This window comes from Oreochromis niloticus, linkage group LG5 (assembly GCF_001858045.2).
Source record: "Oreochromis niloticus isolate F11D_XX linkage group LG5, O_niloticus_UMD_NMBU, whole genome shotgun sequence".
Classification (NCBI taxonomy): Eukaryota; Metazoa; Chordata; class Actinopteri; order Cichliformes; family Cichlidae; genus Oreochromis; species Oreochromis niloticus.
In genome coordinates, this window is record NC_031970.2 from 29,285,276 (window position 1) to 29,307,293 (window position 22,018).

A 22,018-nucleotide genomic window follows, 5' to 3' on the forward strand; every position below is an offset into this window, starting at 1 on the left:
AAGGGAAAACCGTGGTTGGAGACTCAGGCACGACCGAGAATATTGCAATCGTGTGCAATGAACTTGTGATCTCATTGCCACTGAAATGGTTGCTTCAAAAACAGGGACCAGGCTTCACATTCAGTTGCACTTTGCCTTCTCCATCTGTCTGAGACTGATTGCAGTCTAGAGTCTTTTGGAAAACTGATCCTAGAGGGGTAAATTTGTTGATTCTATCATTTCTACATTTCCACATTTTAATGCTTCCTGCTGTAGATCTCAAGTTTGAGACTACTGAGATCTACAGCATTTGAAAGGCAGGACTCTGGACACTGCAAACTTCTCAACAACAATGCAGAGAGATAAAAGATGACTGAGGTGAGCGACAACTAAAGTTGGTTGTCCCTCACCTCAGTCCCTCAGGTTAGGCTGTAAGGTAAAAATCCCCCAAAATACAGGATATCATTTGCATCTTAAGTGGGGAAATGAAATCCAGAATTTAAAAAAATGAAAAAAACAACAAAAAAAACCCTTACACGTTCATCATGTTTTTTAAAGTGTTCCATCAAGACAACATAAGCACAAGAAGGAGAGAGTAAGTGGTGCGATTGCCATCCTCAGGCCTAATATGGATGAAGAGAACAAGTCCATCCAGATCCAGCTGGGGCTCTCATCCAATGGGATCCCAGTGAGACCACCTTCAACAAGATGGATGGCGCACGCCGAGCTTCAAACTATGCGCACCCAGCCCAGACATCATTGGGTCCGGGCTGAATAAAGAGGTGGTGGCCCCTCGCCTGCTCTTCCCTAATAGGAGGCGCTGCCTGGCTGACAGCAGCCCATAAATAACCCAGTCGACGTGTCACTGGAAAAGAACACACTCACCTGAGCGTACTCACTCACTCACGGGCACCACAAGGGACAAGCAGGGTGCAATAATACAAGGCCATACAGACACGGAATGACAACACAAGTGCGTGAAGATAGGTCGCAAATTATTTGCTCCCTAGCACATATTATGTGATCTGATTAAAAGATCAAATAGGATTTGTGCCACACTTTCAAACCACATTAGGGTGGTTTAAATTAGCCACCAGTTCTTCTGTGTTTTTGTCAGGTCACCATAATGACTGAGCAGCGTTCTGGGGAGCTGAGGACAGAGCAATTTCCCTTTTTCTTTACTTCTTATGGGAAAAAGCAAACCTGCAATCATCCACTTAGGCTGTAGATGATTCGTCAGGTGTTCTCATTTCATCTGAGCTAAAGGTCCAAATCGTCACATTTTACAGCTTTCTTGGACAATCACACCAAAACAAGGTCACCCAGCTGTAATCACGTTTCTTTTAAAGCCTCGAACTTTTTCACTGCAGTCATTTTGATATAAATTCGTACATGTTATTAATCACACTAATTACGGTTCTGTAGTGTCATTACAACAGAACCTTAATTGATGTGATTAGCAACACCGTAGTTTACCTACTATTACCTCTCAAAATGACCATCATACAAGGACAGCTGTTGCGTTTGTGCTTTTTTTTCCCTCCAAGCAGAATAAGAGTTGTCTGACATTTTCAGAGTATGTTTTTGTTTCAATTAGTCTTTAATTGTTTTAATATTTCGATATTCCTCAATTAAGCAGGCAATAACGGCCAGCTCCTACAAGAGCCAATCTGCTAGCCAGAACATAGAAAAGAGCTATCGAAAAGTGGGGAATTTTTTATAATTTTAAGTAATTTTAGAGCATCCCTCAAACACTTCAGAGCCAAACGTGGAGGACTTACCACAAAGCATCAAATGACACCACGGGGAAAGTATTAAAAGGCACATATTATACTGTTATAGAGTATGTTACAGTCGGAGACTCTCATTTACTGCTTTATTCCCCTCTCGTTCAGACACGCTCCGAAAACAAACACGCACGTGAAGCTTCGGCTCAAGCGGTCGACGTCATATGCGTCGTGACGCAATGCGGAAGTAGTTTACCCAAAATGGCTGCGTCCTTCACAGGCATGATTTGGTTTCACTGAAGTGTCAGATAATGTGTAGCAGTTGCATTTTTAAGAGCTAAAAGACTGCAAGGCCAGCTTTGAGAGCGGAAACATGGAGAGGCGAGAGTTCATGGCGTCTCTGGTGGTAAGATATTTTTATTTACACAGAGTCGTACTTTAAATACAGACAAATATAAGCTGTTAACCACCCTCTCATATATCTGGATTAAAAAACGCCACTTTGCCGGTTCCTTGTTGTTCAGACAGTATAATGAAATCTGTTTGAACAGGTAAAAGTCCATGACGCTTTATATTTAGCTCGAGAAAATAAAAGAACGGTACTGAAATGAATATAAGTAAATGTTATTGTAATGTAAATATAAATATATAGATAAATATAAATTGATAAACTTCAGTTAATCTTCAAGCCAGTCTGTTTTCGGGTGGAGTTTGTGGAGACTTGAACCGACCTTGAAGAGTGGATTTTAAATTAACTCTTACAGACACAACCAACATTTTGTCAGCTCTCCTTGTTTTGCAGTCAAATATTTGCTAGACATTAACGTGACAATATAGCAGTGTTTTCTGTTTCCTAAGTGGACAGGACTGAGCGTCGCAGCATTACTGTACATCTCACAATGTGACTGTCACCGCAGGCAGGAGGCTGTGCAGGGATGTGTGTGGATCTGACCCTGTTTCCACTCGACACAATAAAGACCAGACTGCAGAGTCAGCAGGGCTTTTACAAGGCTGGAGGCTTTAGGGGCATCTACGCTGGAGTCCCATCTGCTGCTGTCGGCTCCTTCCCCAATGGTATGATATTAAATTGTGACAGCTGGATATGTATTCCCTCTGAACTATTGTTTGCAGTATTTCTGTTCTTGTGTTATTCCTTCAGTGTCTCACTGTGTATCTGTAAACATAAGTCATGGTGTAAATAATAATAATATTTACACCGTGACTTATTCAGCTCATTCATCTTGAAGAAGATATAAAATTATATCTCATCTTAACAAAAATCTACCTTAATCTCACCTGATTCTTTGTCCATGTATATGGAGGACTTACTGAGTAATGCAACCAGAAATGACAGTAACATATATCTAATTTTTTAAAACAACAACAACAAAAAGAAAAACTTCCAAACTGCAGTCATAGCTTATGTCTTGGTCATGAGTTGTTTTGGAACATATCTTTTCCTACACTTCCTACACCTGTCACCATTTAACAAAACTTACTTGTTTGGTAGTATAATCTTTTACCGTTCACACATAAACTTATTTTGCTCTTTTGATAGACGTCTGGTTGGATATTTCAGTTTGGTAGTTCACAATCAGATTAGTTTGGTTAGAGGCCAGCTGATTTATCAGTGGGCCGATATTGTCAGTCGATATTGGCTGTTTGTTAATCTATCAATCTTGACATTTTTATTGGCCGAGAAGTGAAAACTGGAAAGGTAAAGAAGACGGAATAAACACCCTTGAACCATGTTATGTGTGTTGATATTGTACAACTTCCCTGTTGGCAACAACTGTTTGGAATGCCACAATCACAAAAACCAGCTGACTTACATCAGCAAGTAACACACATTTTAAAGAAATCTGTTCATGTTTCATGTAACTGAAACAAACAAACATAAAAATAAAATCAGGTGATGTATTGGATTTTTAAATGGCTAAATATTGGCATCAGTATCGATATTGGTATTAAAATCATATGTAGGTTGGGCTAAAAGATTTATAACTTTTTTTATAACACATTTGGATAAAAAAAATCACTTGATTCTCTTTGATGAAGTAGCTGAAAATAAAGGCGAAATATTCAAGAGGGTTGCCATGGACAGAAAATGATTCCTAATCTATTAATCCTTATTAGTGCCAACCCTTAGTTGACTAATTAACACTCACACATGGAGGGAGGTGTATTAGCAGGCAGTGAGAGAGAAGGAAAGGTAATCCACTTATTCCACTATAAGAAAGTCTACTCAAATTGGGATGAGCAGCGATAGAAATGCTGTAGTTTGGAGTTCTTTGGCTTCCTTTCATACACTGGGACAACGAAAATTAATGTGAGGCTGTATGTCTGAAAGTTGTGGACCATAGAATGATAATGATCCTAAGCACAGTTAGAAATTTTAAAATCCTTCAAAATCCTGTAGGATGATTGGAAATGGGCAGTATTTGTAAGAAAATCATAAAACTTAACAGATTTTCATGGAAGAGTTCAGTAGGCTAATGAAGAGGCTGGATTGAAATATACAGACAGTGGGACGGTTACTTTTAAAAAGTATTCCACTACAGATTACAGAATACATGCCCAAAAATGTATTTTGTAACGTATTCCGTTACGTTACTCAATGGGAGTAACGTATTCTGAATACTTTGGATTACTTAATATATTATCATGCTTTTTACAACTACATGAATGTACTATTGCTGTGTGATTTATTACTTTTACTGAAGGTTATTTGCCATACCAATACCAACTAGATTTTAAATCTTAATATAAAATGAGTTACAGTAGGTTGACATTAGGTAAGACTGCACTTTTTGAAGCGATCTCGTATAGAAAACTATTCGGCACCTGTAAAACAGGTTCGCGGCTCCGAACCGTAAAGGGACCTCTGGCTAATACGTCGGGTTCCGTGTCAGGCTCGTAGCTGAAAACTAGCTTTACTTTGCTGTCTGGGTCAACTTTGCTAGCGACAGACAGAGAGAGGTGTTGAAAGGCTGCTCCAACGGAACTTATTGTTTCGGAGGAAAACACGAACACAGTGTACAGTCGAGTCTTAATAGCTTACTTACAATTGGGCTCGTCAGGCCGTCTTTTTGGCTGCAGTGGTTATTATTATGTTTTACATGTTTCCATTTCCCGTTTCTGGTCAGTGACAACTCGTACTTTTCTACTCTTTTTCTCCCTCCCTCGCGCTCACAGACACATAACGCAGCACGGACTACACTGCCCATGAGGCTACATTCTTTAGGGCGATGCCTGTAACACTCTGCCTATTGCCTTCATATTAAATATTTTTTGTGAATAATTTTTAAAAATATTTCTTCATGTCATTATGTGGCCGCAAGTAGAGGTGACATGAGCCGCGAGATTGAGACACAGACATTAGAGCCTCTTAATGCGTGTTTTGTTTGGGTTTCCACCGGCGTGGAAACTAAAAATAGAGAGGGGACAGAAACAGGAAAATACCGCTGTGTAATCCATTCATTTCAACAAAGTAACTGTATTCTGAATACCACCTTTTTAAACGGTAACTGTAACAGAATACAGTTACCCATATTTTGTATTTTAAATACGTAACAGCGGTACATATATTCCGTTACTCCCCAACACTGTTTACAGAATACCTACAATATAACCACAACAGGTATTTCAGCTAAAGAGGTAAAACACTTGCTTTGGAGGCCAGGGGTCTACTAATATTTTCCACAAAAGTATAATTCATCAATTGATAATTTTGTTGAATAAATTATTTTATAATGCTACGTTTTTTTTAAATTGTGGTTGTGTTCAGGCTTTCTAACTTTTTCTACAGTCACTGCTTCAAAGAGGATCAAATGTTTAAAAAAAACCCTTAAAAATCTCCGTGGAATGCACTTATGCTTTTCTCACAACTTTAAGTGCTGCCAGTTGCTTGTTACTCCTTTAAACAGTTGCTGAAAAAAGTACCATTAATAACACTGAAGCTGATTAATTTATTTGTTGAGCTGCAGCAAATTAACCATGCACTCAAATAATTTACCACAAATAACACTGTAGCTTTCTGAAAATGTAGTGATTATTTGAATTCACTGAAACCTTAAACTAAATGATGCTCAGAGGCTCTCCTTTTAGCATTTCGATCAGTTATTTTGCTTTACAATCCTATTTAAATATCCCTTTTATATCCGTTTGTTTTCTTAGGATTTAATTTGGGAACTTTGAATTGCCTTGTAGTTGAAGTGGTCTCTAAAGGGGCTATAGATGTAAACCTTTCTAACTGTAGCTTAGTGTTTTCCACACAGGCAGTATCCTAGTCAGGGAGAGCTTTTGAGAAGGTGCCAAGCACTGTCTTGCAGGGTAGTAGCTCCAACGTACCTAATATTTGAGCATCAGTTTAAAGAAAGTATGTTTTTTCTGCATGTCTACCACTCTCACAGTCAGAAATTTGAAACACAATAAGCATCTCTTTATTTGAGTACCGTAGAGTGTATTTGATGATTTCATCTTTATAATTTTGCAGAATAATGTGTGAACTTTCTTTGCGTTTAAGTGCAGGCAGACACACACACACAGACACACACACACACACACACACACCTCAGTTCCTCCCCTGTCAGTGGTAGTGAGGGATATTAATTGCTCTATGCTGGTTGACTAATGGGCCTTAAACGCCTGTGGTTCTGCTTGGTTTCAGCCGCTGCTTTCTTCGTCACCTACGAATACACAAAGGCCCTTCTCGGCACCGGTGGAGTATTTGCATTACCACATGTGGCACCTGTCACTCACATGCTGGCCGCCTCCCTGGGAGAAGTAGTAAGTCGGCGTGTCCCTCATTCTCCCATCCTTTGTCTCCTCTCATGTGGATTTATATCCCTGTTTCACTCTGGCAGTAAACTGTGGAGTCATTTGTATTCTTTTGTTGGTCTAAATGATTCCCAGCACTTCCATCTTTAGAAGGCCAGCTGTCTTTACATGCATATTTTTGCTCTTCTGTGTTCTTGCCCTTGTTGTTTCTTTCCCACCAACGTATGTCCCAAATGAAAACCAATGGCATGTCTCTTAATGTTATCGCCTTTTAAATTTCATAGACCGCCATTCAATGGAGTAGCTGGGGAGGGAGTATGTGGTTTTGGCTGTAGGCCTCAAGGTCCAGCTGGGTGAGTTAAGGGGGCTTCCTCGGTACTGTCCCAGCAGTTCTCTCAACCAGCTGGGTAAATAAGACCTCATTACTGCCTATTGACTCATCTACTTTCCCATCTCAGACCCCCAGACTCTGACAATTTAGTCTGGGGAATTCACGCTTGAAACCAATGAGAAGCAGCGCAATTTCCTCAGCCGAATCCTCTCCCAGTCACTTGTAGTGAACCGCAGGATTTGAGCCATGGGTATTCACACTGGCATGAAATGGGGGATATGGAAAATAGGATGCCCCCCTTGGTATACCCTAGGCTGTCTGCAAAATGCTAGACATTCAGTATTCATGGCTTTTGGATGGGTGTAATTTAGCCAGGTTTTGCATGTTTATGAAATGGGATTATTCCACATGGCATGTTGTTCACTGTACTTTAGGTTACCTATGAGGTGCGATCAGAAAGTTCTGAGACTGAGCCTGTTCTGCAAGAACGGAGCGAAGCATGGTCGTGTCCTTACACATGCTCAGATTAGGATTCTGTGTCATGTTGCTTAGTGAACAGCAGGACACGTGTTACGTGCAGTTTTGTGACCCCCTGCATATAACCTTCATGTCATTATCGTCACCACTGGCATCGTGGGTTAAGACCTAGAGCCCAACAAGCCTTCTAGTGGGAGAGTTTCCTAGGAGCAGCTTGATCTGATGCATCATGCAGATGTTTCTTCCTCTTTCCCAGAATGAAATTCAAGTTGAAAGTTTGACATTTTGACATGGTGGAAGAGATCCAGCATGGGTCGTTTAAGGCGCTTACAGAACGCAACTTCCGGGGGGAGCGATCAGAGTGTGGCAAAGCGCAGAGAACAGCGCGGTGCTACACAAGTTGTTGTTTTGTTTTTGTTTCTTTAATTTACAGAAGTCTGTAGCCAATCTTGGATCAGGGAAAAGTTTTTGCCATTTTTAGATGCAGTCTTTAAACTTTTCAGGCCACACAGTGTTCACAAGAGGACATAATGATACTCGAAGATTAGCAAATCTTCCCCTAGTTCTCAGAATTAGTGTATCAGTTATTGGGGTTACCGTATGTGTTTAACACTTAACAATCAGAACATTTTTTTCAGGTTTTTTATGTATACTACAGTCAAGTTGAGTGTGATAGGTCAGGCAGAGGTTGCCACTACCGTTAACCTCATTGTGGATTTGAGCACATCAAAGGCACAAATCCACAGAATGGAGCCGAGCAGAGCAGGGGCGGTATCCCCCTGCATTCTGCCAGCTGAGATCGTCTTGTTCAAAGAGGGTAATCTTCAGGCTTAGCCATGAAAGGCCTACCCTAGTGCTGCCCCGAGTTAGATACAAGACCTAAACTTCTGCACTGTGATGCAACAGCAGCCAAATATGATTCTTTGTCTCAGTAGGTGCTAATGACTTTTTATAACAGTCTTGGTTTGAGTGTCTGACTGAAGTGGTGGTAAATTTCTTACATCTAGTATTTGCCAAGAAAATAATTAACAACACAGGCAGCAGAAAATGCGTGATTAACAAACATTCTGGTGTTCCTCACTTCCTGAAGTTTTGTTTCATGAGAGATGTATCTGACTTACTTTAGCACTCTTTTATTTAACTTCAGGAGACAAGACACCATCTTTACTTTTATGATTAGCATAAATCTCTTCTTTTTAATTGAATTTATAGTTTGGTCTTGATAAGTAAACTTGAAGCCATCCATTAATTAGGCTGCTATGGCTGCTGTAGGACCTCACATGATGTATTGACCAATTTTTCTCCTCTTCCTTATTTTCCAGTCCTCATGTACATAATGTTGTGGGCATGTAGTTTGATTTTGTCGACTCTCTCCTGTAGTTTTTCTCCTTTTGAATGTCCATGACCTCACTATACTCCTCTGTCCTCTCTTCTCCTTACACTTGTCATGGCCTGCTTCTGCATCTTGTCTCTTCCTGTAAAATTTGTGTTTTTCCTCCCCACTCTCACCAAGTGCATGCTTAAACAGGCTACCTTGCAATATAAAGTGCTTTGAGATGACTGTTCTATTGAACTGGCAGTATATGATTAAAATTCAATTAAATTTAATTATTAATTTATTTCAGCAAACTTCTTATACACCGGTATAACCAGTATATAAGGATGGATGAACTCCGACTATGCCGAACCATCAGTTGTCCATCCGTCCATTCATAACTCACAAGAATTGCTACTCCTCCTACATTGCTCAAAATTTGATCAAAGTTCAAGCATTGATCTCCAAATGCTTCTTCACTCAAACTGTGCTCAAGGTCAAGGTCACATTTGTCTTTTTTTTATGGGCCCTTTGCCATTTTCACAGCTTCGCCTTCATGCACACTACCTACAATTTCACTAAATTCTCTCTCCTGATGTACTGAACAATATTCAGTTCAAAATATTTATCAAAGCCGTTAATATGAGATTCTCTATGTTGCCTCAGATTTGATTATTCATGATTTGTCTTGCAATTCCAGTGATGGTAAAGAAAGACCCGCTAGGTGGTGATCATGATCGTTGAGGGAGTGGTCGTATTGGTCGATTCCCACACCAGGAATGCGGGGTTGTGGCCTTGCTATCACCATTATGATAACATCAGCATTACTGTGAAAACTATGACACACTGATGTGTTCACATCTTTTCATATTTACTATCTATGGTAATAATTACTAATGACCATATAGTTGTAATATTCCCGTTTTTCACACATTAACCTGTGAATTGCGATGGATTGTAAGCAGTCAGGTTAAAAACTGCTACCTTTGAGTTTTTGTTTATGCAAACAACTACATTACTTTCTAGTAAGTCTGTTAACTCAACATAATAGAAAATAATACAGAATAAAACCCAATTCTTATCTGCTGACAGGTTCACTTGACTCTTACATTATTCACTTGGTTTCATCCAAAGTTCCATTTTTTTATTATTCATCTCATCTGAGCTGAGATTATATCATAACTGGCCAATCATAGCTAGGTATTTTTTTCACTTGTCCAAATATTTTATGAGTCAATGCCAGACAACAGGTTAAAACAGAAGCACATCAGTTCTGTCAGATGTGTGTGAGATGGGTGACAGAAAAACACAGCAAACAGTGTCGCACAAGACTTTATTTTCTATTTTGGCACTTGTACTATGTGCTATAATTTAATATACAGTGTGCTAAAAATGTTTTTGTCCTTTAAGCCACAAATAAAAAGTACATTAGGCAACAAATTGTCAAAGGAATTTTTTTAATGATCAAGGAAAATATTTCACAAACAGATTTTATGAAAACTGTGCAGCTTCCCTATTTTCATCCAAATGTAATATGTCAAACAGATCGTAATGACCACCTAACTTTAACCAGATCTAACGATCTTCATTTTTTTTCCTCTTTACAAACAGGCCTGACTTTATTAAGCAGTTAAGCTGGTGGGATGGATGGCGACTATAGATCAGAGTGACTCGCTTTGATTGTTTCCTTATTGCTCTACCTCCTTCTCGTTTTTCTCTTGTGGAGACCAGAGCAGCAGTCAGAGTGTGACACACACAACTTAAAGAAGAGGCAACTTGTTATTTGGTCCTTGCCTGACTTCCCCTCTCTAACCCACTCAGTCTATGATCCTTTTCCCCAGGAGGCTAGTGTGTTTTACCAACTGTTTCCACTCCACAACGTTCACAACAGACGCTTTATGGGGACTTATTGCTTTGCTACTTTGATGCTCAAGCTCAGTAGATGATGTGCTTGACTTTACATTTATTAATAAGATATTGCTGACTTCCAAGAAAATCTATTATAGCCATACCAAAGGGAGTTTGCTCAGATTTTATTCTGTACCAACGTATGATAGTGGAATTAAAATCCTTTGGTCTAACAAGTGCACAGTCTTTGCGGACAAAGCCAGAAATTTACTAGAGCTGTTGAATCTTACTCTTCAAGTGTCAGCTAATAAAGTGTCTATATTAACCTAGTTACCACTGCATTCACCTGCAGGCAATAACAGACAGACAGAGACCGAGGACAGTCACAAGTTGTAGAGAGAAAGAACTCGAGAGGGTCGAGACAATGAGAGAAAATCCCCACTGCCACAAACACCTCGGTGTTTGTGCGACCGCAGTGGTGGGACGCTCCCATAAAGAATGTGTAAGCTGATGGCGTCTGTCAGGCTCTAGCAGGCTGTTATCCAGCCATTAGATCAGATTTATCTTCATTCCCATTCGCTCGACGTCTGCCCTGAAAGCTCATTTGTCAAGGCCAGGCAGCAGGCTTCTCTCGCATCTATAACCCCCCCCTCCCCACCTCCCCACACCCTCTTACTGCCACACATCTGTGGGAGGATGTACTGGAAAATACAGTGTGACATGACAAGATAGGGGGGACATTGAGAAGGAGGGAGCACAAGGGAGGAGTTTCTTTTTTTGGGAGGGAGGTAGGAGAAACTGGCAGCCACTTAACTTGGCTCTGAGAAATAATCCATGCATCGCCTTCGAGGAGCGCCACGCTCTGTGATTTATTGGCTGTTGTTTCAGAGTTGGAGACATGCAGTGTCCTCATCTCTACCCTTCTTCTCCATGACCCTTTTCTTCTCCATCTTCCTTCTTTCTTCCATTTCCTTGCTTACTTTATCCTTTGCGATACTGTGATGCATTTGAAGTATAATGAAATCCAAAGAAAGCAGTGGTTACAGACAGTATTGTCTTTTTGAAAGGGCAGCTCAAGGCACTTTTACTGTTTGTTTTTTATTTTTTATATTGTGTTAACTGCGCTATAGTTGCAGCCAAATGTCAACAAAGAAAAAAGATTAAAATTTACTATTGTCCACAAAAGGGCAATCTTGTTTCTTGGTGGTGATCGCACTGTTTTTTAATGATGAATAAATCCAAATAAGTTAGGCCCAATGCAGTTATTAAAGCCTATATGTTTTTCCAACCTGTTGTTGCTATGGTGCCAAACGGCAATCCCGGTCCCGACTGACCGACCACCGTGTCCTGATGGCCAGACGTGGTAAAAGAGGCATGGGGGCAAAGGCCTGCCGGATGGAGGGATTTAATGACTCTAATGTGCTACGAGTCTCTGCTAATTTCCCATCCCTTACTGTGGTTCTCCCATGACTGAGTGCTGGACTTTGACTTCGTCGTATGGCGGCCTGAGCTACAAACAGAAAACATACTCTGTCATTTGGATTAACGACAACAGGCCAAACTGAAGAGCTTCAAACACAGACAGGCAGCTTCCTAATGAAGGCTGCTTGACATATCCAGCAGCTTGTAAATAAAGATAAATGGTAGCAGAAATTTAAAAGGCTACCAATAGATTTCTAATAAGTTTACGAGCCGGAGGAAAGTGTTGAAAAAAACAAAAAAAACCGGGGCAGGGTTCTTTTTTTCTTGCATGCTTGCTTTCTTTCCCCTTCTTGATTCTGTGCTCCTTTCTTTTTCTGCTTTGATTTCTTTTTATCTCTCTTGCTCTCTGATGAGATATTACCCTCCGCATCTCTAGCCATTATTTAGATTTCCTTTATCCCAGCCATACCTCATTGTGTCCTCATTCAGCATCACTCATTTCCCTCCCTCGTTTGCTGCCGCTTCTGATACTGTATCTGAAATAACCTCGGAGACCACACACTCGATCTTTTATCCACTCAGCATCATCGCCGCCACCCCTAGTTGCACAAATTACTCCCAAATAAACAATGTCCCTCATTTATTTGGTATAATCTGTGTCTCATTCTGGCCTCCTCGCTGCAGTGACAGGAAAGGAAAAGGCCATCTTAAGTCCAAGCCCCCCAGCCAATTACATCAGTAATTACTTGTCATAGCCACTTTCTTTCCATTTAGCTGCCGTTTTCTGCTCCTTTGGAGAATTGGTTTGGGGTAAACATGATGTACATTGTATTAGAAATTCTAACTTGACCAAAGGGGGAGGGTAAATGAGATCTCAGAGGCAGATGCAGCAAGCTCAGTTGTCGCGAATGGGTCGTGCAGGTGCAAGTTTGGGCACTTGGTGGTAGTGTTGCTCCGTGGTTGTGCTGCAGCTGGACACTAATGTGAAATACCAGCAGCTTGCACAGAATTCCTTATAGAGGCGCATTCAAGTCGTTTGTTTTTGCTGTTATGTATGGAGGTTAAGGCTGCTGTGTTCACTGTGTGCTGAAAAGAGGAACAACTTGCGTAGCCCGCAGAAAAAGTGATGTAGTGAAAGTCAAAACAAAGTTCAGAATTGGTCCAGCTGTTGCTCAACAGTCAGCAGGTATTATAGCAGTACTAAAAAATAAGAGATGACAGAAAGAACAAATGTCCAGCAGAACCCTTTAACAGTTCGCGGTGTATCTTTGCCTTCTTGTTTACAAGGTATGGCCCAAAAGAGCCTAATGATTGGGCCCAAATGCTAAATCAGTGTAGCGACAGCTGAACTGGGAGAGGAGCAAAACGGGAAGCATCTTTACCGCCTCTAACATTCCTTCTCTCCTTGCTATCCTCCTTGCTTGGTGTTGCTGTGGCGTGGGTGGCACCGGCAGACTGGCATCTGTGCGACTAAGGGAAGTCACAGTAGGGTGGGGTGGGGGTGGGGGGGCTCGCAAATCACTCTCTAAGATTGCTTGCTGTTAGCCGGTTTTTCCACTCTGGTGCAGGATAAATGGGAAATCAAGCCGCCAGGTGGGCAGCTGTGCTTGCCTGCCTGCCTCTCCTTGCCTTTCGGACCATGGGAGTTATGAAGCATAAATATTCATGTCTGTCTTCACTAGCTGTTGGCAGTCCATATTTTTGTTGACATATGGTGGATGGGTTGGGACTTGAGCAGGGAGTGTGGCTGCCGGGGTGTGCATGCGTGTCTGGATCTATCAGGGTGTTTGACGGAAGCATGTTCCTTGGACACAGATACACAGTCAGCCTGATGACCTTTTGCGAGCATGACAACTGTTGCTCTGGTGTCATGTCTGCTCTGTGTACCACTTTGTTAATTGGCCCAGTTGCGCACTAACTAAAGCAGTCGTTAGCCTGCCAGCTTCATGTAATTGCTCTCCTCGAGCCGTGCCACATCATGGCCACCTGCCATGTAGCAAAAACATACAGAAGGTGATATCATGTACAGCAAAAGGGCATCTAGGGGAGTGGTGTGGGTATGTGCACACACAAAGATGTGGGTTTCCTAACCTCCAATTAAGCACAACATGGATATAAAGGGTCTATAAAATGAAAGTGTAATACAGCAACTACAAATTCAGGCCTTTAACTTTTTGTTTTCATCCTGTAGGTGGCGTGTCTGATTCGGGTACCCACAGAGGTGGTCAAACAGAGGGCCCAAGCTTCCCTCTCATCGTCTACCTACAGCATACTGCTGGCTACTCTTAGAGAAGAGGTATGTGGCAATCAGAAGCTCATTTTTGTCCATTAATTTTGTGTTTATGTGTGTGTGATTTTTGGCTGTCGTTCATATCAGTAACCCTGCTGAGATATGGGATCTGAGGACAGTGATGAAAACAAGCCTGTTGCCAAGAAATGCAAGCAGATTATCAAAAAGCAAACTTATCTGAAATCCAGAACTAAAGTACTGGCACTGTGAGTTCACAAGTAATGAAGTGTGTTATGTAAATTAAACTGCTAGTTCATGTGAAGCCATGATTCAAGGCTGAGGTGTTGATAGTAGTTCCAAAAGGTAGCAGATCAAGGTGGGGAAGGTTTAAATGAGTATATAATTGTCTATATTCATATGTTTGAACATATAAGTAAATTAAGTTTCTGAAGTCCCCTCTGCTTTAAGCCAGCTGTAGCGCTCAGATCCACCAATCACTGTTTTGAGTGGGTGTGGATGTTGGGTCACTGATTTCATAAATTGTAATAAATTGTTAGACTCAGCCGCTCCAATCTAAACATTATGAGTGTTGGGTGGGTGTGGGGTGGGGGGGGTTTAAGACGAGTGCTGACAAATGCTTTGGTTGGAGCATACCAGCACCTTAACCCTAACAGCTCTCAGCAGTTATGCGCTGCTATAATCTGTGAAGAAGCTGAATAAACTTTGTTCCCACAGATGAATTATACAAGTGCTTTATCTGTTCATTGATTGTTGTGCATTCAAGCAAAAATTAGATTTTATTCATTAGATTAAAACATTTTTTCCTGTTGCTTCTCTGGGCAGGGGGTTCGAGGCTTGTACAGAGGATATGGCAGTACAGTTCTCAGAGAGGTAGGTTTCATTCACGTGCTATCTTCACACTCAGTCGCTCACTTGTGTCTGTCATCCACTGTTGATACCATTATCAGTACCTGTTCCACAGCAGATCCTGTGCTTATGTCTGTCTTTGGTAAAGTTCAGTTCCAGGTAATTACAAAGTACGTCATACAGATCATATTGAAATCAATACTAAAAACAGCTGCTCAGCTCTTTGAAAGATGTGTGGTGGATTTTTTTTTTGGATAGGTTGAACGGATATTGAGGCTTTCCACGCTTGTGACTGAAGACAATTTAATTTCTCTTGGGTTGGATTGAAGTTTGTAGTATTGATTTACAGATTTTTTTTCCTCCCTCACTTTCATCTCAGTCAGTTACTTGCACAAGATGTGTGCTCTCCTTTTTAGAGCTAAATCTGATTAATTAATTCAATTACTCTGGTTATAAATGCAAAACAAAACAAGGATAAATGAGTACTGGGCTAAACTCCCTTGATAGGCGCTCACCTTTTTGTAATGGAAAAAAAAGCCGCTCTAGTTCTTTGATTCATGATCCTCTGCCTAATTGCACCTGCAGTGCATGATATTGCAAAATAATTGCAGGAAGCATTGTATGGGTGTTTTGAGTTTCAATAGAAGTGGAAAAAGAAAATGGAGAGGGAGAAAGAAGTATATGAAGGTGACACTTGTCTTTTTTTTTAGGGAGGTGGGTGAGGGCGTAATCTAGTCCCCTCTGCTGTGCTAGCCTGTACTTATTTTCTGCCTCACTAAACCGATGTTATTCACGCAAATTCCATCTGGACAGCCAGGGAAAAAAAGGACAACAAGACACTGTGATTTCTCCGAGGGGCTCTGAATAAATGAATACATTTGGAGGCTGGCGCACGGCCTGTGTGCATACTAACACTGGCAGATGAAACGCAGCGGTGGCGGCAGGGATTTGGGGCAAGGGAACAGCAAAGGATGCTTCGTGGTGATTGGCTTTGACGTGTGTCAGGAAGGTAATTCATTTTCTCTCAGCCTCCGTCGCTATCCGCCCATCTCGCTCCTTTGGCCAAGAGACCCTGTCAAGATAAGTTTGTTTATGTGGTACGGCATGGCGCCTCCCTGCTCTCACTGGCCCACTAATTGAGGTCCTATCTGTGCTATATATTCATTAGGCAGCCTTCAGAAGGCTTTTCTGATGGGTATGATATCGCATTAGCGCCCAGTGTGCAAGGATCCACTTTGATCAACTTGGAGGGTGGAGTAAAGGAGTACAAGTGTCAAGTCTGTTGTGATCCGTTTGTCATTGTTGCGCCAGCCTACATCTACGGGCGGTTTTTGCCCAGCGCACCTCGGCTTTGCCCAAAGTTGTCCTGAAAACTTCAATCTAAATTATTGATTAATAGGATTTCAGTTCTTTTTAATTTTGCACCACATTAATCTTTATTGCGGTATACCCTTTCTGTCAAGTTTTCTGCTGAGTTGGCATCTTATGGGTTCCAACTGAACAGAGCATGAAATCACTGAGATTTAGATTGGGGTGAAGGAAACTGGAGCGCGGTGAAAAATTACTTTATTCTGCTCTAGAAAAACAAGGACCTTATTTTAATTAACACCAGCAAGACTTTGCTCAGGACTTTGAGAGAGACTACACTTGCCCCATATCCCACATAAGCTGTTGATGTTGTCTGTGTGTTAATTTGCATTCATTGTATGAAAACACACAGGGTAATCTTCTGAGTCTAATCAAGACTCTAATTATATGTCATCAGTAGTAGTGGTCCTCATTTCGTCAGGATTTCCTGCACTTGCGCTGTTTTGGTTTGTACCATCTTTCTCCACTAGATGGCATGTTAAGATTAGTACTGCCTTTATGAAGCTCGTGCCTGACTTTTGTTTGAATTCCACACAATCTGTACTTCCCCTCCTCCCTCTCCTCACCTATCAGTACCAATCCAGCTCCATGACATTTATGCACAGCAGTTACTGATTTTTAAAAGAAATTATTTTTATATCGAGCCCTTTTTTTCTGATCCAACATATTCTGAGGTAATATTGAGTAACAAGTCTTAAGTAGGTTGTTAGACAGTGTTTTAGTAATGTGGTGTTATGTGGGTTGTGGAGTGGCAGGTGTAAGTAAAGCTGGCTCTGTAAAATGCACCTTGTCTCAGTGACTCTGACATACAGCCAGTCTACATATAATCACTTATAGTTATGTTCTGGAAAGTATCTGCTTAATCTGAGTGCCTTTAATAAACATATTTAATCTAGGAAGCACACAGACAGGGGAGGTATTTGAGTCACCTAAGTTAAAGCAAAACCGGGTGTTAGAATGACTTCCCTTTACCAGCGTTACATATAGTTTGCTTAATCCAACCCCTCAATCAACCTCAAAGCTTCCCCACTTCAGCAGCTGGGACCTGGCAATGCAAAGTACAGGATCTGGCAGCTGGGCTTATGAAACACCTCTCCATCCAGGCTCCCCCACCCCAGCTCTGCTTTCTATTTATCCATCTCCTCTTCAATCTGCTGCCCGATCCCCCCCCTCTGCCTTCGCCAGCAGAGGGCTTAGCTGTAAGGAAAGACACGCTAACCTGGGATTTAACTGTTACCAACAGATCAAATACAGATCGGAGCTGATTTGTATTTGAGCTACAGAAAAGTGACAAATGAGAGGAAAACATGAACCAAAGACTGCATTTTGCCACAATTTGACCAGCTTAAACAGAGTTCTCTTTAACTCTGCTTGAATATATTGTTACATTGAGTGTTCCGATGTCATAATGATCATTAAGTAATTGCGTTTAAATGGTAACCACACTAGGGTCATTTAGGAAACTCAGCGTGTGCCATGTTTACATGTCTGACAGCTCAGGTCTTGTGGTGTGTACACTGGGTTATAATTGTCAGAAACAATGTGGGGGTGGATGCTGCTTCCTCTGGTGGAATCCTAAGGTTGAAATTGTCTCAACAGGCACACAACAGAGCAAAGGTGACCCCTGTGTGTGTGTGTGTGTGTGTGTGTGTGTGTGTGTGTGTGTGTGTGTGTGAACCCTCTCCCCATCCCCCCTTTTTTGTGTCCACCCTTCACCCTTGATGTGGGTTCAAAGGGGAATCACTCTACATCCTGTGTCTGTGCACACTGATCCATAGAGGCTCATGTTTATATACCCTCATGTTACTGAGACAGAGCAAAAAGAGGGAAAAAAGAAATGGTAGGAGAAGCGAAGGCTGTTTATTTTCCTCTAATATGTAAAGGTAGGATTTGTGTGACACGTGTAATGGAGTGAAGGCTTCCTCCTGCGTTGTGCTTTAGAGTTGGAGCTGATCGGAGCAGCTGCCGCTAGTCTCAGAGACCCAGACAGCAAACCAACTCTTAAATTACTTCAACGCCTTTAAAAGCTTAACAAGACTGGATTAAAGAAGAAGGAAAATGCACTGGAAAAAAGAGAAATTAAGCCAAGGAAAATATTAAGCTGTCATTCGAAAATGAAATAAAATGCTTACTAGTGAGATGAATGTGTTCACTTATTTTGGGCCTTTTCTTGATTCGTTTTGGACTGTTTGTGTGAGCCATTTTCATTTCATAACTGTTTGCTATTATACAGTTATAGAATAAGATTTTTATCAGCCTCTGAAATTAATAAAATGGAGCGTCGCTCCGATGGGTTCACATCAGAAGCGAAGGAGCTGCTGGTGTTATCTGTTTACTCTGTGATCAGTGAGTGGGCTAAGAGGACTGAGGAAGCCTGTTGACCTCAGTAGATCTGATCCTTGACATGACTTGACCTGTGAAGGGCTATATGTGTGTTTGCGTGTGCTCCTGTGATATGGAGGAACCACAGAGGGATGTCTGCCATCTTGGTCTTTTGAGTCAGAACTGTCAGAGTACACATTCATAATATATTTACATTATACATATACAGTTGTGGTCAGAAGTTTACATACACTCTTCATGGGCATGGTTTTAGCCAAATATTTCACTACTTTTCTTGGCAGAATTGATTGATTTCCTGGTTCTGACTTGGCATTTAAGTTTAGTTTACAAATTTATAATGGGGTTGAGTTTGGGGATCTTCCAAGTCTTTTCCAGAAGTTTAGTGTCACCCTGTTTTAGTCATTGTAGACGTTTTCTTGTGTGTTTGGGATCATTGTCATGTTGGAACATACAATTGTGTAAAAGATTAAACTATTTAGCTGTTGATTCTGAGGTGAGGTTGAAAATTTTAGAGGTAGTTGTCTTCCTTCATTATTCCATCCACTTTGTGCAGCATTAAAGTACCACCGGAAGCAGAAAAGTCCAAAATTACCCAAACTGAGTCTATGTAAACTTTTGACTACAACTGTTTTGGTCCACAATTAGTTGGACCACCCCCTATAATATGTATATATGAAACTAATATAATATAATATAGGGAACCATTTAGAAAAAGGACCAATCCGGTTGTTCAGTGATGACATGACGAAACCTACTTCTGGGCCTAAAGCAGTCTGCGTTTAATATGGCTTTTGTGTTGTTAACATGTTTAATGCTTTGTATTTTCTTCTATTTAATCTCAAAAAGCTCCTAAAAACAGTCAGTGATCACTGTTGACCTCCCTCGGCTTTTATTACCGCTAATCATTTATTTAAGCTCAGTTTTTAAAACCTTACGATGTAACTACAGCACAGCCCATGCAGCAGTATATGAATGACTAACCTCGTATTGTGGATGGATTATCTCAGTTGTTCTCCTGGCTGAAGTTTGGTCCGTTTACAGCATCCTGCCATGCGACTACATTTGTTCCTGACCACTGAGAACACTCATGTTAACTTTTATCGAGTGGAAAAAAAGTTAGCTTGTTTATATTATGCTAACATAGCTGTGTCGCTAGCGGTCACGTAGCACATCATTATATACCAGCTAGCCAAACTTCAGTAACCCTACAAACGTCACTGCTGTTTAGTTTTCTGTCTTCATTTACAGGGAGTGCAGAATTATTAGGCAAGTTGTATTTTTGAGGAATAGTTTTATTATTGAACAACAACCATGTTCTCAATGAACCCAAAAAACTCATTAATATCAAAGCTGAATGTTTTTGGAAGTAGTTTTTAGTTTGTTTTTAGTTTTAGCTATTTTAGGGGGATATCTGTGTGTGCAGGTGACTATTACTGTGCATAATTATTAGGCAACTTAACAAAAAACAAATATATACCCATTTCAATTATTTATTTTTACCAGTGAAACCAATATAACATCTCCACATTCACAAATATACATTTCTGACATTCAAAAACAAAACAAAAACAAATCAGCGACCAATATAGCCACCTTTCTTTGCAAGGACACTCAAAAGCCTACCATCCATGGATTCTGTCAGTGTTTTGATCTGTTCACCATCAACATTGCGTGCAGCAGCAACCACAGCCTCCCAGACACTGTTCAGAGAGGTGTACTGTTTTCCCTCCTTGTAAATCTCACATTTGATGATGGACCACAGGTTCTCAATGGGGTTCAGATCAGGTGAACAAGGAGGCCATGTCATTAGTTTTTCTTCTTTTATACCCTTTCTTGCCAGCCACGCTGTGGAGTACTTGGACGCGTGTGATGGAGCATTGTCCTGCATGAAAATCATGTTTTTCTTGAAGGATGCAGACTTCTTCCTGTACCACTGCTTGAAGAAGGTGTCTTCCAGAAACTGGCAGTAGGACTGGGAATTGAGCTTGACTCCATCCTCAACCCGAAAAGGCCCCACAAGCTCATCTTTGATGATACCAGCCCAAACCAGTACTCCACCTCCACCTTGCTGGCGTCTGAGTCGGACTGGAGCTCTCTGCCCTTTACCAATCCAGCCACGGGCCCATCCATCTGGCCCATCAAGACTCACTCTCATTTCATCAGTCCATAAAACCTTAGAAAAATCAGTCTTGAGATATTTCTTGGCCCAGTCTTGATGTTTCAGCTTGTGTGTCTTGTTCAGTGGTGGTCGTCTTTCAGCCTTTCTTACCTTGGCCATGTCTCTGAGTATTGCACACCTTGTGCTTTTGGGCACTCCAGTGATGTTGCAGCTCTGAAATATGGCCAAACTGGTGGCAAGTGGCATCTTGGCAGCTGCACGCTTGACTTTTCTCAGTTCATGGGCAGTTATTTTGCGCCTTGGTTTTTCCACACGCTTCTTGCGACCCTGTTGACTATTTTGAATGAAACGCTTGATTGTTCGATGATCACGCTTCAGAAGCTTTGCAATTTTAAGACTGCTGCATCCCTCTGCAAGATATCTCACTATTTTTGACTTTCCTGAGCCTGTCAAGTCCTTCTTTTGACCCATTTTGCCAAAGGAAAGGAAGTTGCCTAATAATTATGCACACCTGATATAGAGTGTTGATGTCATTAGGCCACACCCCTTCTCATTACAGAGATGCACATCACCTAATATGCTTAATTGGTAGTAGGCTTTCGAGCCTATACAGCTTGGAGTAAGACAACATGCATGAAGAGGATGATGTGGACAAAATACTCATTTGCCTAATAATTCTGCACTCCCTGTATGTTGGAAGTGATGGCAGAGCTGTACGTTTGAATTTGTTTCTAAACCCCTGCAGTCAGGACATGCTATATTGTATTTAGATGGAAGCTAGCGAGCTAACTTCCTGCTAACTTCTAACTCCGTTAAATGTCATAAATTCCGTTTTCATGGATGCCTGGATGTTAAACTCAATTGTTACACCTGGTAGAGAAGAACGCTGATCATTTTATTAAAGATGAAAGACTTTAGACAGTGTTTTAACTCTCAGTAATGCCTCAGTGATCATTTGATATATGGACCTGTAGCAGAGTTTAGGCCCAGACACGGCTAGTGACGTCAGACTGAACAACCGGCTAGCCGAGGATGTCCTAAAGGAAAAAAAGTACAAAATATGTCCGTTTGTTCCACGGGAAGTCCAACTATCAGTACAAAGAACCCGTACAGTGTGTATTAAAGAATATAATAGAAAGTAAGGGGAAGATGATGTAGATTTATTTGGAGTTTACCTTAATTTGTCACCAGTGGCTAGCTGAAACGTCCATGT

General features: G+C 41.1%; 1 protein-coding gene across 1 annotated transcript in view; it reads left to right on the forward strand.

Annotated features, from left to right (window-relative positions):
- Positions 1–1,938: 1,938 nt before the first annotated feature.
- Positions 1,939–22,018, forward strand: part of slc25a26 (solute carrier family 25 member 26) — a 56,566-nt gene continuing 36,486 nt past the window's right edge. Inside the window, exons 1-5 of the mRNA XM_003442682.5 lie at positions 1,939–2,112; positions 2,624–2,780; positions 6,376–6,494; positions 14,070–14,174; positions 14,952–14,999. Coding sequence (XP_003442730.1) covers positions 2,080–2,112; positions 2,624–2,780; positions 6,376–6,494; positions 14,070–14,174; positions 14,952–14,999 — 462 coding nt within the window. The 5' untranslated portion in view covers positions 1,939–2,079. The remainder of the gene's footprint in view (positions 2,113–2,623; positions 2,781–6,375; positions 6,495–14,069; positions 14,175–14,951; positions 15,000–22,018) is intronic.